At 42.3% G+C, this 15,940-nt stretch overlaps 1 protein-coding gene across 2 annotated transcripts; it reads left to right on the top strand.

Annotated features, from left to right (window-relative positions):
- The first annotated feature begins 552 nt into the window (after positions 1–552).
- LOC145458910 (uncharacterized) lies at positions 553–9,064 on the top strand. 2 transcript variants are annotated; one of them, XM_080337421.1, is made up of 9 exons: positions 553–760; positions 823–2,587; positions 2,672–2,751; positions 2,819–2,930; positions 3,397–4,296; positions 4,330–5,073; positions 5,530–5,729; positions 7,044–7,143; positions 7,622–9,064. In XM_080337421.1, exons 2-9 carry the CDS (start codon positions 2,510–2,512, stop codon positions 8,000–8,002), a joined length of 2,595 nt encoding a protein of 864 aa, XP_080193547.1. In that variant the 5' UTR covers positions 553–760; positions 823–2,509; the 3' UTR covers positions 8,003–9,064. The 2 variants fall into 2 exon arrangements, with proteins under 2 accessions (XP_080193547.1, XP_080193546.1); XM_080337420.1 differs by having other exon boundaries at positions 555–760; positions 3,397–5,073.
- The last annotated feature ends 6,876 nt before the right edge of the window (positions 9,065–15,940 follow it).

Raw genomic sequence — 15,940 nt, 5'->3', positions numbered from 1 at the left:
AATATCTACAAATCTTGTCACAGCGTTCCAAGGTCTCCGTCAAATAAGACTATGATGGCATTATTACATTACTTATTTGATATGTCGACTATATCATTGTTTTGGTTAAGAATGATAATTCAATGATTTATTACACCTTTTTACCGTGTGATCAAACTGATGAAACGCATTCGGGGCATTCGTGCCTCGATTAACCATCCATATCATTCATGTTATGACAGTTGCGAGCTGAAAGGTTCCTACTCTATTTCGCGGATCTAAATACATTTATAAACAAAATCAATTGCTTCGTACATTGCCAGTACGTGGTATACTGTTGATTGACCGTGTTGGATGCGTTCTTGAGTATTCCTGATCAATTTAGCACGGCGGTGCGGATTAAAATTTTTGAGCGCGCAAAATTCCGCCACGAACGCCGAAGGAATACTGCCATTCATAAATCGCATTTGGTCCCGCGTACCCGTACAGCAAACTCGAGCGCCATTTACGGTTTATTGCTACCGTTGTTCGTATACGATCCACGCAAGACAGACAGGCTTGATAGCTATCGGCGCCAGTACATCAACCGTGTCGCGCTAAGCTAAGATGAGAGTATTTGTGGAAATAGAACACGTTGTTTGGTTACGAGTAAAATAATTGTCACGTTAGAGAGATGAATATCAGCGGCGAACAACAACAAAGGCGCCAAGAGACCAGATGAGACGGCGATTAGACGATCTGGAATCGGGCTATAAAACGCACCCGGTTTTGGACGCGAGAAGTACTTATACAACTTAACCTACAAGTGGACGTTGATCATAATCTTGAACACATTTATGACAGATCGCTTCAAGAACCACGAATCTTATCAAACGCAATACCCTGCGTGTGGAATCGCAACTATAGTACAAACATCATAAATCTGGTAACGTATTATTCCCGAGAGGCGTTGGCGCAAACGACACGCTGCGTTGCAAGGTAATGTTGGGGCTGGAGGCCAACATCAAATTTAATGATGATGATTATGTGTCGCCTTATTGTCATAACAGCAATACCCGTAAGTCAGTCAACAGATTCAACAAAATTAGTCGCGTATTTGGAAATGTCACGCAACGTAATCATAAATGAGCCCAGATGATGAAATAGCAGGCCTGTCTATACATGTGTACAATTGTACACCTAACTTGCAAACAGATCTAAAAATGCGGTAAGACCACCCGACAGATTGAACGAGATGGCGTCAAGCTGGCGTCAAAGGGACAGGTGTTTTCAACTGCGAGATCACGCGTGACTAGACTGAGCGTCGTCGGCACTTGAAAATAAGAAAACGTATCACGACAATATTCGATCATCCGCAATATCGGTTGGATTTCACAGATCGCTTAATCGATGAACGCTCGGGATACAGTGGAATTACGACGTCACGACCTCGTCCACTGTGATAAACCCTGGTTTTCGTGATCGGGCAACAGGTGTTTACAATAAGCTACTTGTGCGCTAGCCCGCCTACCCAACTATTAATTCGTAGTCGTTCAGCACTTACGCTACAAATTATACACCGCGAGCTGTTTAAATGTACGGCAGGGTAGTTTCGTTCACTCAAATGCATTCGGCGGCTACGCACGGCCATTTTAACAGTATTCACACTGTTTTCGACCCAATTTACCATCCTTCAGATTGTAATCAACAGTAAGCCGAAAGAGAAATTCTAAATTTAGAGTGGACCTTATTTTGCTCTGTGGTTAGAACTGGAATCGTCGATAGGAGGGTGTTAAGATTAGGCGATATGATACGAGCCACCTGGATTTTATATCAAACCGAATTAGTGTTTTGGCACATTACACCGTGCGCGAAGAATACAAATTCATGTACCTGTGAGGAAGACTATTGTAACAAGACCGAGTAGTTGCTTTCAAAAGTCATTGTTTCAAGTGCTCTGACACTAACAACAAAGAAAATGTAACTAATTCAGGTACCAGTTATTATTGGATTAATGGATTCGTTTTGTCTTGCCTGTTAACTATACAGTTTGCGAGAAGTGATGTAATCATCTTATATCCGCTTTAACTTCAAAATTATCTCTGCTCGTCTCTCACTAAAGCGCCGTTCAGACGCCAACGCGTGAAAGGGACTGTGAACGTAACAAAACACACAAGTAGTAACCGGATGAGAGAGGATACGAAAAAAATCCTGAGACAATCTGCTCGTGTCGCCGGTTTAACTTAGTATTCCGAGAAGTCTTGCTGCTGGAGCCTTCCTGAGGTTTCGATGTTTAGAAAGCTGGATAATTAGCCAAATTTAATGGAGCGATCTCGCCTGTCATACTGTTATTTCGCGACTAGAGTTGAGTAATCGTTCGCCGGTGATGCGATAATTTAGATCGAGAACGCGCGAGTATTTTACCTGGTCAAAACCAGCTGTTGTCGGCGTATTCGTATCGGAAGACTCGGGGTCTACACGTTTTCGGATCATCTGGTTATTTTCTCTTGTTGTTCGATTTTAGACTATATGGAAATGTACAATAGATGGAATGCGTGTGTCACCGTATCCAGTGAACCCACAACTGAAGCGGTTTATGGACGTATCCACCCTTGCAGCGTGTGACGAGGTAATATAGATTTGTTGATTATCAGCGGTACAGTAGGCAAAATTGCATTATTGGGATCCCTAACGTATTTTTATATAATCTTAGGAATTGGGCATGCTCAGGACAAGCGCTCGTCTCGATACGAGTTTGAGCAAAGCAATGCTTGCCGGGCGACAGTATTCTCCGTGAGTAATTTATGACATGGAACCCCGTTTGTCGAATGGGAATTAGATATGCAATCCTGATTCTTAGAGATCGCCACGGTCAGGAAGCGCCACAAGTGCAAGCGAATTTCGCGATAGGGTTTCGAAAGTACGGACGAAGAGGGAACATTCACGGAGACCGGGATGTCGATTTTCATACGGTGCGACTTTTACGATTAAATTTTAATGTCAGCATACTCAGTGCTCAGTCAGAATACTTGGATATCGCGTTAGCAAGGAACTATTGTCCGAAGTATTTATGTTGTTACCGACTGTGCTCAAGCCGCATAGCTGATAACCACAATAATTAATGACGCCTTTGCAAACATGATGCAATGTACACTGTCCGTCGAATCCGTGTATTAGCATCTTTGACAACGTCATGCTTGCGTACGAAAATATGGGTTCTTTAACGCCGAATTTGATGTACGATAATAGTAGCCATTGATTAATTGTATTATCCTCGGTATAATAAAATACATGTCACCGACTGATGGGTAGATACATTTTCATCGATTACTGAATTTGTGTAGCATCTGTGCGCTTTGAGTCACAGCTGTTCCTCTCTCGATGTACAGTTGTTGTAATCGCGCCTTTAAACCAACGCGGCTATTTCCACAATTTCAGGACGAACAGGGTTTATCGCGGGACCCAGTTTCACCAAACCCACCTTCACAGTCTCCACCAAATGAGCATCAAGGCGATTTTGTTCGTGGCGTTTTCAAGTTGCAATCGCCGACCAACGCGTACAAGTGTAAACGTAAACGAACATCAACCGCTAGTCCTCAGAGACCTGCTGGTAATAAGAGCCGTGGTTTTCGCACAGAACACGAGCACAGAAGTAGCGACAAGGCTATCACTGACAAATCCTTTCAATACGCCCCAGTGGTTTCAACGAGTTCGGCCGCAAATACCAACATCCTAAGTCGGATGTACGCATCATTCGGACAGCGATCGCCTCACGTTGAAAACGAGAATACGCCTGTCGGCAGTGTGAATTCTGTTGTTTCAGTGAAAATGGAACCAAACTCGGACGACTGCGTAAGCCCGCCTAAGCGCAGGAAACAATATAGTAGTTCGGACAGTCCGGATGGTAAGGAATTTCGAGACCGCCATTATCATGACCAATCGACTTTACGGAATTCTAACGGAAGTTCTCAATATGAAATATCGCCTCGCGAGGCACCGCCAAGAAAGCGAAGGCGCGAAGACTCCTCCGACGAGCAAATCTCGGCTTCCAAAAGACTGAACTTGTCTTCCGAATCAGATTATCAAAGGCGAAGTAAATCACCCGCATCCGACATCCAATCGAATCCAGTTTTTGCGGAGAGGATGGCATCCAGGATGCCGCACTTGTCAGACGAAAACATTCGTAAAAATAGTGTTTTGAACGATCTTAAAAGGACTCACAATTTCAGGCATGCGGCTGACAATATATTCCATATTCCCGGCTATCCTCCGCGGACCGAACAAATCAACGTTCTTCCGCCCATAGCTTCTGCCATGGGCATGCGTCCGGACCCAACACTCTTATTAAACCCAACAGCCCTGAGAGCCAACGCTACCTTAAATCCATTTCTTTTCGGTGTAAACGCATGCGGGATGAACCCCTTCTTGTTTTCTAACGTGGAACAGTCTGAGATCATGGCCGCGGCTGCGTATAGGCAAGCGTTGGCCGCGCAGATGTTGCAAAGCAGAATCGCAGGAGTTAAGCCTCTCTTCGGTGCCGGATTGTTGGATAATCAAAGCACTTTGTATCAGGGTCTACCTGGCTTCATGTACGGGTTTCCAGAATCGACACAAATAGTAAACTCATTAGGGGCTGGGATCGCGTACGCTCCGCCGAAGTCTCACGTGAATTCGCAGCATCAAATCGCGACTAGCGAGGACGGGTATCGGGTAAAACGGATCGAATCGGATACTGTCAAATATAGGTCAACCAAAGCAACCCAGTCAGACCCGTCTCACTCTCCAAAAGTGGATGCGAAAGACGATACTACATCCGTTCGTTCATTATCTCGCCGCGAAAGCGAAACCCGAGACTCACGCGATTTCGTGGACACCGCCAATAAAACACAGTCTAATGCAGCGACTGCTGGACATCCTAAACCACTAAAGCTGAAGCCGACCAAGATTGGCGAGCGCAGATATTCATCCTCGCGCAAGGACGTTAAATATTCGGAATGCGAAAAGACGAAATCCGTCGAAAGAACCCCGCTTTTGTCGAAGACAGCAATGCAGTTGAGCTCCCAAATTCCGTGCGATATAATCAACCAGGAAAACGGCGATGATGGAGATTTAGACGTGAGTTTTAACTAGGGCTTGGCATCATGATTGGAGAACTCGAATGCGAATCGAGAATCAATCGTCATGATCCTAGTCGAGTAGTGAAGAATGATTTCCCGAATACTAAAATTAGACACCCCTTTCCGGTGAGAGTTGGAGTTAATTCATGAACGAGAATTATAGTTTTGACAGTATTGTCCCATCGTTGAAGCTTTGAAACCTCGGTCAGTCGAGTCACAGCGTACGAAACATATAATATAATGCTACGCAAGTCAGTGCAAATGAAATTTCTGTGATTCGTGATGAACACTTGCAATGAAATACGCAAGGTCAAAAAAGTCCAAATTACCTTTAATGTCATGTGGAACCTGCGTTTTTTTCTTCACGCAATCTTAGCGAAATCAGTGCGTATTCATCCCCAAATGGTGGTACACAGAAACACCAAACTCACAATTATATCGTGATTTTTCGCAGGATAAGTCGTCGCGTGGAGATGGGAAGTCTCCGTTTTCGAGAGGATCGACCTATAAGAATTTAACTCGGGAGAGACGGCTAGTCGCTAACGCTCGTGAGAGAACCCGAGTGCATACGATTAGCTCAGCGTTTGAAGAACTCAGAAGACAGATCCCGAGTTACTCGTGCAATCAAAAGCTTTCGAAATTAGCGATCTTGAGGCAAGTGCATATAGTCAGTTGCCAGCAAAGCCTCGATGCCGGCTTTTGAAATTAGTCATTTCACAGCGTATCGCTAGTTAATTTCGTGTGAATTCACTCGATACGAGAGCAGATGTTATGCGGCGACCAATTAAATACCTAACTAGGATATAATTTAGAACGAGACATCATGATGAACCCGTAATTGCCGCGTAATGGACTATTTTGTAGCGCTTTGTGACCATTTTGACAGGCATATTTAGAACTTCTAGTTCCAGCTCTAGATATCCTTGCATTTTGAGAGTCGCTCACTACTTGAATATTCGCCTTGCGCAACATATTTTTCAATGCTGAGATACGCCCGACCAATGTTGCGAGGGTCCAGCGGTCGGAATAGTACTGAAAAGGTTATTATTTTTTGATGAAATATTACCCTTCTTCGCCATCTGATGCGCTACGCAACTTGGTGTGACGAGACAGCGTTGTGGTATAATCCACAGCTACAACACCAATGGGATGTGGGTTTGAGTCCGACCACGTCGACTTCAAAATTCCTACCCAAGTGCGGGAGGTTTATCTAGGCTCCTACTCGCCATCTTGTCCGCGTAATCGGTGTCTTAAAAAGCATGAAAGTGGGCCGTGGTACAAGTTGACAGCTACGGAATCATAATAAAGTAGATCGATATGGTTCAAATGACCATTGCAGTCGAAAAACACAGTAAATACCACAAACAACAACAACTGGTGTGAAGGCGTTTATTTAGATTATCACTATACGACTCGGACAGTTGTGTCCATCTTCAGTCACATTCTGCCTTCCGCTTCACAACGCCTGTATTGTTTGGTATTCAGTTGTCAGTTCTCTTTCTGGTAGTCCGCGAAGGCCGCAGTATCGTATATTACAGACTGTGGCTTTCGTTAGATCGGAATACGCACGATGATCCAAGCATATCGTTTATTTGGTTATCTCCCGTTTTAGGATGGTTGTCGATCTATATTGAAAGTAAACGAATTGATTGAGAAATCGACATCGGGCAGGAGTGGCTGAAATAGCAATTGACATAGGCTAGCTAGAATTCCACGCACATATCGGTACATTGTATGCTTAAAACAAGATAGCATATCATCAGTTCTATATATAAATACAATATATATCCTCCATGATGTGTACGACTGTGTAAATGCAAAAAGTTGCGTGTAGCATTGCTGGAATCATGAACAAGTTTGAGAGAATGTGTTTGTATACACTTTTCCATTACGTTTTCACGCCGATTCCAGAGACACAAGATATCCAATGCTTCAAACGTTTGCGTGATTTCGTTTTCTTTCACGCAGGATCGCCTGTTCTTACATACAATCATTGTCAGTTCTTGCGGGACGGAGCACAGAAGGAACGTTCAAGGAAAGTGTTGATCAATGCACCAAAGTTCTTCAGGTTGGTGTCTTATTTTCATCGTTCATCAAATGCGGATTTGGCAATTTCTATTGAAACGACAATAGCGTTGTTTGAAACTTGTACAGCTCCACAACCATGCGTATTATCATTTTCCTGGGGCTGTATGAAAATCTTGACTGGACAGTGGACACTGGACAGTGAACAGGCCTGGGCAAATGTACTTACATTGTCATTATACTCCAATACACGTTGTAGAGCAGTGTTAACGCTTTGGGTCAGCTTTATAGATCTGGTATATATCGCCAAATTGCGGGGATTTGTCTCCTTAGGTATCAAGTATTGCGGCAATGTACTTTGTGTTACCCGACTTTTATTGCCCCGGGCTTGCCACAACGACAAGCGTCGCACACGCGGCGTCATCCTGGGAAGCTCAGGTGGAGCTCGCTCGTGAGAACATCCCATCTGTCACCGGTAGCTGAGTCTTGAACAATGAACATTGCATCCGCGCATTTCACAGGCCGAAAGCAAAGCCCGCTGCAGACGGAAAAATACAAAGGCGCAAGTGGAATGGGAGATGGCGAGCTACGAAAAATCGGCTTCGGGCTCCGTTTCAAGCGCGCGAAAAACGCCCGTTTCTTCGGCCGGTTCTCCCGCGTCTCCGCCGGCCACGGATTACTGGCACGCGCTCAATCGCTTTGTGAATCAAAACGAAAATGCCGATAGCAGCAGTAACGAATCGGAAACTTCCTCGCATTCTAACGACATATACGGCAACGATAGTGCTAACGTAAAATCAACTCAGCAACATGGGGTTAGGCACAACTGTTCGTCGTCAGCTTTGGACGAAGCGATGGATTCTTGCTCCGAAGAGCAAGGTCCGATTAATGTGGATGATTAAAAGGGCCGGAGCAGAGTGAACCAAGTACTCGAAACCGAATCGAGTATTATTCAGAGTACTAAAATTATACGCTCTTTCCACTAAGTATTAGTTTATCAACGAAAGTTACAGTTTCGATACCTTTTCCCATGTGAAAGACTCGCATCACAGCATACGAAACGTGTAGTACAAAGCAACTCACGTTAGCGTTAAAAACACATCACTGAAGTCTCGATCGACCCATAGCATTGTCACATAGTGCAATAGAATAGGTATGGTTGAAAAATACCGAATCATGTTCAATGTGGTGTGGAACTGGCATTATTTTTGTGCGGTCGCATGAAAGATACTTGATATAGATTTCAAATTTCCCATATCATCCATACTTTATGACTTGAAGGCAATGCTCGATTCATAATCGATTCTACCAAGTACTTGATTCTGCCCAGCCCTGATGATTAATACTGTTGTCTGTCTCTCACCATTTCTAAGTTGAGTTGTAATCAGACCGCTTCTCGGACATTGCAATTTTTGTTATATTGACTGCCTTTTACATTTCCCACTGGCGCCGAGCGCAGAAAGGGTTTTCCGGAATGCATTCGAAATTTCCAGATATTGGTCTGTCGACTATCTGGTCTTTTTTTGGTCTGTTCTTTTATAAGGTGAAGGCGCTATCTATGCATTCGGTGCGTTCGCGGCATGATCCAAGAGTATTGTTCCAAACCTTGTTACCTGGGCCTGTTTACAGGCGTTGCGCGATTACATTCGATATTATCTGTAATGCGGATTCGATGATATTTATTGTCTTGAAAGGCTACCAAGCAATCATTGTACTAAGAATCTGATATTCTTTGTCGATAAATTGCTATCAACAGATTCTAGTTCTATGTCTTCTGATACCGACGATACGAAATAATACTGAACAAGTCGATCGTGCTGTAAACTAGTCAATGTGGTCATTCGTTCGCAGAAGTTTATTTTCAATGTTCCTTTACGTATTCAAATTTTTGATACTATATTTCCTTGTGCAATGAAATATCGTTTCATGCAATTTATTCGGGCAATAAAACAATATCTGAAAAACCTGCTGAAACAATCTGCGAGGTAGCATATGGACGACACGAGAGAGAGTGGTAACAATCAATACGCGAAGCGACATTTTTCACGGCTTAGAACCCATTTGAAATCCGATAACGTGATTATCGATGAAACCAGACATTTCGGCACCGCGCTAATCTAAATCTCCCGGCTAAAAGGGCAAATCATGCCGACCGCCGAGTGTACACAGTAGAATGTCGGCGTGCGATTTACGGCGCGCTCGAAGACGCAATACAGCTTGTTCTCGACACTTGCCAGCGAATTGATATCATAATTTGTTCTGTCATGAGATACGTAATCCCGGCTGCATTCGTGCTGTTATAAAACCGATTGAATAATATATTCGCATTGAATTAAACCCGAGTATTTTCGGCTGAGACTCGCCAGGTGTTAACGTCAGTAACCAGAAGAGAATTGCGAAGGACGTTGCATGCATATCAATTAGTAGAAAAGAACCTATATACTATTTCAATTAGTATATCTATTAGTAGGAAATCGAAAATAACATTGTATATCAGATCTCTATTAGTTGCTGACGATTACTCCTAACGAGTGTAAACCGAAAACTTCGTGTTCATATCATCAATATGAATATATTATTCAATTGTTTATATTGAAATTCCGTACCTCACGCAGTTTCATATCTAACCGACTGGTTAAGTATCCTAGCGTCAGTGTTAAATGCAGGTCGCTTAATCTTGAACCCCGCTGTAAAAGCCGGTAGAGTTGGAATGATAAGTCCAAGTTTATTTAATTAATTAGCAGTAGTGACGTTAATGAATTAATGGTAATCTTTTGGTGACAGTTTACGTGCCAATACAGCTGCGGTGAACGTCCGCTGCCTGTCCGCGTAATTCAAACGAGGCAGATTGAGACGTAGCGCGATTGTTTGAACGCGTTTATTGACCGAATCGTTCCTCTCGTCGAACAGGTGGTGGATGGCGCCACACAGCCGGCGCTGCGGTTCTAAAGAAGCCATTTGTTGTCGCCGACGTAGCCCATTATTTCGCATATCTGTAAGCTTTCATAGGCGCCAGCACTCCGCTCCTCTCTTTAATCACATTCCGTACGAGGAACGGAGGTAATCTCGATTTGATTTTTTGAATGACGCCTTCCTCGCGGTATCGTGGGATATTCTCTCGTTGTTGCCGAGGTGCCGAAGCGCCATTTTGAAGAGAATTGCACGCCCACGCCCACGCGCCATTGTATCTTCACCAGTCAATCTACCATCTAAATTACGGCACTTGGTGAATTTGTCGTCTGAAATGCAATAACTAGTATTAATATTTCATAGTATCTTCATATTCGGGTTCGTTTCAACATGAATGTACTACTCAATTGTATATTGAAGTTCTGCACCTCCAATGAACTATTCAAATATTATTATTATGAAAGTGGTGCGTCAAAATCGCATTAATAAACTTGAAAACGACTGTTTCACTAAGTATCAGTGGTGGTAACCGTAGTCATCGCTCGCACTCCAGTAGATGTATAGATAGGGACTTCCAAGTAAGTGCACATTAGGTATTCAAAGCCTACTTTTGCCTAGAAAACAGAAAATTGTTAAGAAGAAAAATAATTAGTTGAATAACACTTGAAGTAGAAGTAGAAGTTATTTTTACTGAATGATATACAGCACTCGAAACTTTATGTATTGATGTTTTCGGGTTAGTCACTTTTTCAAAATTTTCGGACTTGCAATACGGGAGAAAAATCCCAAAGAAATGATACATATTTTGCACTTCGTGGTCGGTTGACTAAAAAAAGATCAACTTTCCGGCTCAGCTCACAAAATAGCCACCTGAGCGTTACTACAGTGCTGATTTACTGTATCTCAGTCGGGTTTTGACCTATATTTAACCAAAATTCATAAAAAAGAGGCCAAAATCTCAAAAAAGAGGACATTTGGCCCGTCCTCCAAGGACACTTCCAAAAAAGTCAGAAAAGAGGAGAAATCTTCTAAAAGAGGACGTATGGTAACCCTAGGTTAGGGCAGTAGTTCCTTAAATTTTTCGGCTCGTGCCACACTAGAAAAAGTACAAAATGCTGACGGCACACTTAAACGATACGTCAAAATACGATTCAGGTGCTAATGCGTTGGCTGTTCTTGTTTATACGAACATGTATTCGACTGAAACGAGGTTTAATTGTTGACAAACATACCCGTATTTCGTCGTTTTTCAAGCAGTGTCTCTCGGTTACAGCTTTTAATTTTAGTCAAAATAGAAGAAAACACATGTTACCACACCCATTGAGGTGTAAATGACTATGAAATTGTGATTGCACTCGTCATGGGCTAGGATTTGGCAGAGGCCTCCAAAACTCAGACCATGTGCTCATGATATGTGTCACGATTTCTTGTTTATGAGTTGATTTGTAACGAATCAAAGAAGTTCTTACAGAAATAGAAGCCCAATTATGATGCGAACAATACCGACTGTGCTTATTTATCATCCATTGAATAAGTTGGACCGTTATCAATTCGGGTATGATTGTCTTCGTGCCAAATCGTCAATATTACACAGTTCTTTTTTCAAAACTCCAAAAAGAGTCGCGGCCTACCTGAGAATCTGTGGCTACACACAGTTTGGGAATAAATGGGTTAGGGTTAGGTTCAGGCTACACCAGTGATTCCAGACATGGGCAATTTTGAGAAACAAGGGGGCAAAAATGCCAAACAGCGATAGGGGGCAAAAATGTTAGACCGTCCAGCGAGGTATATTTCATTACTACGGCAAAAAATGCACTTGGAAGCAGCTTATTCTGTGTGTGACGCCAAGTTTGACTACAAAAAGGTCAACTCAGCGGAAAGTAGATGCATACACCAGTTTTCCGAGCACCTACCAGGAAAATGACATTTTTAAGTCAATTCAACAGCGATTGGAGTTAGGTGAATAAATTTCCAGTGTATAGATGACCTCTGTTTCGGATCCGTAAATATGGGGTGCGAAGATTTGTGTCGAGCTTGATAAGGGGGTGATGAGTCGTAAAAGGTTGGGAACCATACAGTACTGCACTCTTGGCGAATGCAGTGTGAATTCACGGCCAAAAGGTTGTACACGGCAACAGAATTATATCGTGGTTATAACTCCTCTTGTGCACCAGACATGGGGTGATTACTTCATGAATGTAATCGATTGCGATTACGATTACTTATGAATGATGCGATTACGATTACGATTACGATTACAGCAAAATCAGGAAGTAGTCGATTACGATTACGATTATATTGGAAAAGTAATCACGATTACTCACGATTACATTTATTTTGCATCTTAGAAGTTATATTGCAAGACAGTATATGGATTGCGCTGAAAAGGCCTAATGAGATAAAAAAAACTTCCTTTAAGAAGATGCGTCATTTGCGTTGTTACGTCATAATGTACCTTGCCCATTTTTATAGAGGACGATTTATCGCACCCAACGATTTGCATTCTTACCAGGTCCATGACTGCCGCAACCCAAATTTCCCAATAGGGCGAGGAGCGAGCTCGAAGGGGACTCAATAGTATTTCGTGGACCAACATAAATTATAGAGTATTTTTGAGAGATTAAATTGACTTGAAAATTCTCTCTAGATAAGCTTGATTTTGAGATGTGTTTTTTCAAGTTGTAAAATTATGCCATAATTGAGTAAATACTTTCCAAAAAACATGTTGTATGAGCGTAGGGACAATAACCACCCGATTTAGCCGACGTACATCGATATGTGATGGTTGTAACCCTCAAAATAGTCGGTTCAACAGTTATAGTACAGATATTTCGTCAAACGAGCTATATTTACTCCATATTTTCAATTGTCAATGTCAATCCACATTCGTGACGTCATGGCTTAAAAAAACATGTTTTAAACAAGGGCCTTGTTTTAAACATGTTTGCTTTAAATTGATTTTTGTTTTAAATGCGACCTTAATTTATAGTAATAGGCATTTAGGTCCAGTCAATACCGTGCCACGACACACCAAAAGACATATGCAGTTTCGACCAACACGCGACTTCACGATGTGTGCTACTAAAGAAAGACCTTGGCCGAAACTTAGGGTATGTGTCCATTGTCAATAGCCGCGCTGGGTGGGCATGACTAATAGTCCGGTCCTTCCAATCTGAGCCCACAATGAAAATGCCACCCGGGCACCCACGGAGCATTAAAGACAAGACAATTTGTGTGTGCGTCTCACGAAAGTTTTTCTTTTAGTCTGCTACGTTTGGGATACAACAATATCTTTTGATTATATAACAGACCGGAGGTCACGAATTAAAATCATACACTAAAGTGAATATAACGGGATACCAGACGTTATAATAATGAATTACGTGCCCCCAGCTCTATTGGAAAATCTGAATATCGGGGGCAGAGAGAGGATTAGAAATTTATAATAATAAAATGCGATTACCAATATTATTGACGAAATTCAGTCTTCAACTTGAAAATATCACCCTATGGGGGCCAAAGACCAACGTTTGGACTGGGGGACGAATTGCTGTTTTGGTCCTGATTCTAGCTACAACCCACGCTAACATGATATATAAGCCCATGGCTATGGCGGCAGGTCCCAATGTTGAGTAAAGAATTGTGAAATGACGATTGGCGCCCGTTTCAAGTAGAGTCATACAGTGTTGGGATGACTCGAGTCATGACTTGACTCGAGTCAGACTCGAGTCAACTTTTTCGCATGACTTGACTTGACTCGAGTCACTTTGCAAAAATGACTTGACTTGACTTGACTCGGAGCTTCAGAATTGTGGATTGACTCGTGACTCGGAGCAAAATTTACGAGTCAATTTCAAGTCATCAAGTAAACGATGACGATTTAATCTCTTTATCTTGTTTATGTTCGTATTATTCGCGATACGCCGGTGTGACTTGTGAGAGCAACCGGTCATTCACTGATTGTACCTTTCACTGACCCCCCTTGTTATATCACAAATAAATTGACCGAAAACGAACTTATTACAGCTTACGTTTATGTACTAACAGTAGCATATTCTAATAGCAACGTAGGCCTATCTCTGTTTTCTTATACGGCCCAGTGCTTACATTGAGCAGTGCCCACGTTAACCAACGCTATCGTATGATTTTAATCGAACGAATATAGTTTATGCGTTTATATTCTCACGGATGTGTAGATGGGTAGTGTATTATATCATATCAATTTGTTTCAACTTCTCGACGCTTCGTAGTCGATCATCTATTTTGGCTCACGTATTTGATTAGCTGCTCTACGTCTGCGTGAGCGATACAGAGCGCCCTTTTGCATGTATATTTGGCCTTATACTCGTTATTTAATTCAAGATATATGACCAATACATCTGTCTTTTACACATCAAGCAAAATGTAATGACTTTGAATCATCACACATACTTCGAAAATTCAATTTGACTTGAATTGTGACTTGACTCGTGACTTGTCTTGACTTGACTCGACTTGACTCGAGTCACCTCCAAAAAACGAGTGACTTGACTTGACTCGAGTCACCTTCGAAAATCGATTGACTTGACTTGACTCGAGTCAAAATGTGCGATGACTCGAAATGACTCGTGACTCGAAGGTAGTGACTTGATCCCAACACTGGAGTCATATGGGAATAAGATGAAGAGAACATAAAATTCTGCCTTCAACTTAATACAGATAATGTACTGCAAGCTGCCGTTATGAGAAACGGCAAACACGGCTCGGTTATGATATATATCAGCAGCTGTTGATTTTCAATGCTTCGTTGTGGAAACCGTAATGTTTTATTTGACGAGTACAAAATTTCAAATCTTTGTCCGGTGTACGACTGTACGTACGTACCACATAGGCCTACTGCTCGCCAAACAGCAACGGTCAAACTGCGTTTAACTAAGCATAACCTAATCAAACATCAATACACAAGTTACTATTTTAAACTAGGCAGAGTGGTGATTAATTATCCTGCTGCGAGGTACTGGCGTGTGGAACGTTTTGATAACCTGATATACAGCACGGCGGGTGTTCTTACAATCAGACTAACGTACATCGAATATCTATTTGCGTTGGATACTTCTTACGCAATGACTAGCGAAGCTAATACGCTGCTTCTGACGTAATAATGAGCAATGGCATTTGAAAATCAGACGTTTGTGCTATCACGAGCCTTGTTATAATATATCTTCCTTGTTCAATGTTCACGAATGCTCAGTTTATGTCATAGTCCTTGTACAAATAAAAAGTAATCGTTCTTTCACAAAGAAATCGATTAGATAGGGGAAGTAGTCGATTACGATTACGATTACTTCGGAATTTTTTCGAATGTAATCGATTGCGATTACGATTACTTGAGAATGCTGTAATCGTCGTAATCGATTACGATTACTAATCGCGATTACCCCATGTCTGTTGTGCACATAGCCTATACATACCTTCCTACGTCCATAGGCAAAGAGCGTAGGTTAGGTTTTAGCGGTGGCGGTAGGTTTGGGTATTATCAGAGTCAGACTAGGCTAGAACTACGACTATGACTGTGAATCGCGGCCGCCAAGTGTCTAATGCAACTTAGTGAGTTCACTCACTGGTATAACTACATAGTATCATGCGTAAACTAACCGCACACTTTCAAAAACTCCACTGATTGCAGGATATTTATCATCTTCAACGCTGATAGTTGATCTAAGTGCAAGCTACGTTTCAAGTGTGCTTGATTGCCACTTTAACCTTGCGGCTGCTCGTTGCGTGTGTAGGCAACACGAAATCCGCAACCAACCTTTGTTCCAGTTCCCTTTCATGTAAAGTATCGAACATCAGACACACCATCATCTTCATCGCACTTATACCGAAATTCAGATCAGAGACATCCATACTATAACTCGAGTGCCTGAGCGCCATCTTGAAGATGTGAAGTT

This window comes from Botryllus schlosseri, chromosome 16 (assembly GCF_051294905.1).
Source record: "Botryllus schlosseri isolate E-star chromosome 16, Bs_hap1, whole genome shotgun sequence".
NCBI lineage: Eukaryota > Metazoa > Chordata > Ascidiacea > Stolidobranchia > Styelidae > Botryllus > Botryllus schlosseri.
The sequence above is the reverse complement of the archived record's forward strand: the minus strand, read 5'-3'. Positions and strand labels throughout refer to the sequence as shown.

What these genes read in the sequence shown, in the direction of transcription:
- LOC145458910 (XM_080337420.1), top strand. Translation starts at nt 2,510, where the DNA reads ATGCGTGTGTCACCGTATCCAGTGAACCCACAACTGAAGCGGTTTATG. An exon ending in TCGAAATTAGCGATCTTGAG is followed by an intron (nt 5,730 to 7,043) that starts GCAAGTGCATAT and finishes TCTTTCACGCAG; the next exon opens with GATCGCCTGTTCTTACATAC. An exon ending in AATGCACCAAAGTTCTTCAG is followed by an intron (nt 7,144 to 7,621) that starts GTTGGTGTCTTA and finishes CGCATTTCACAG; the next exon opens with GCCGAAAGCAAAGCCCGCTG.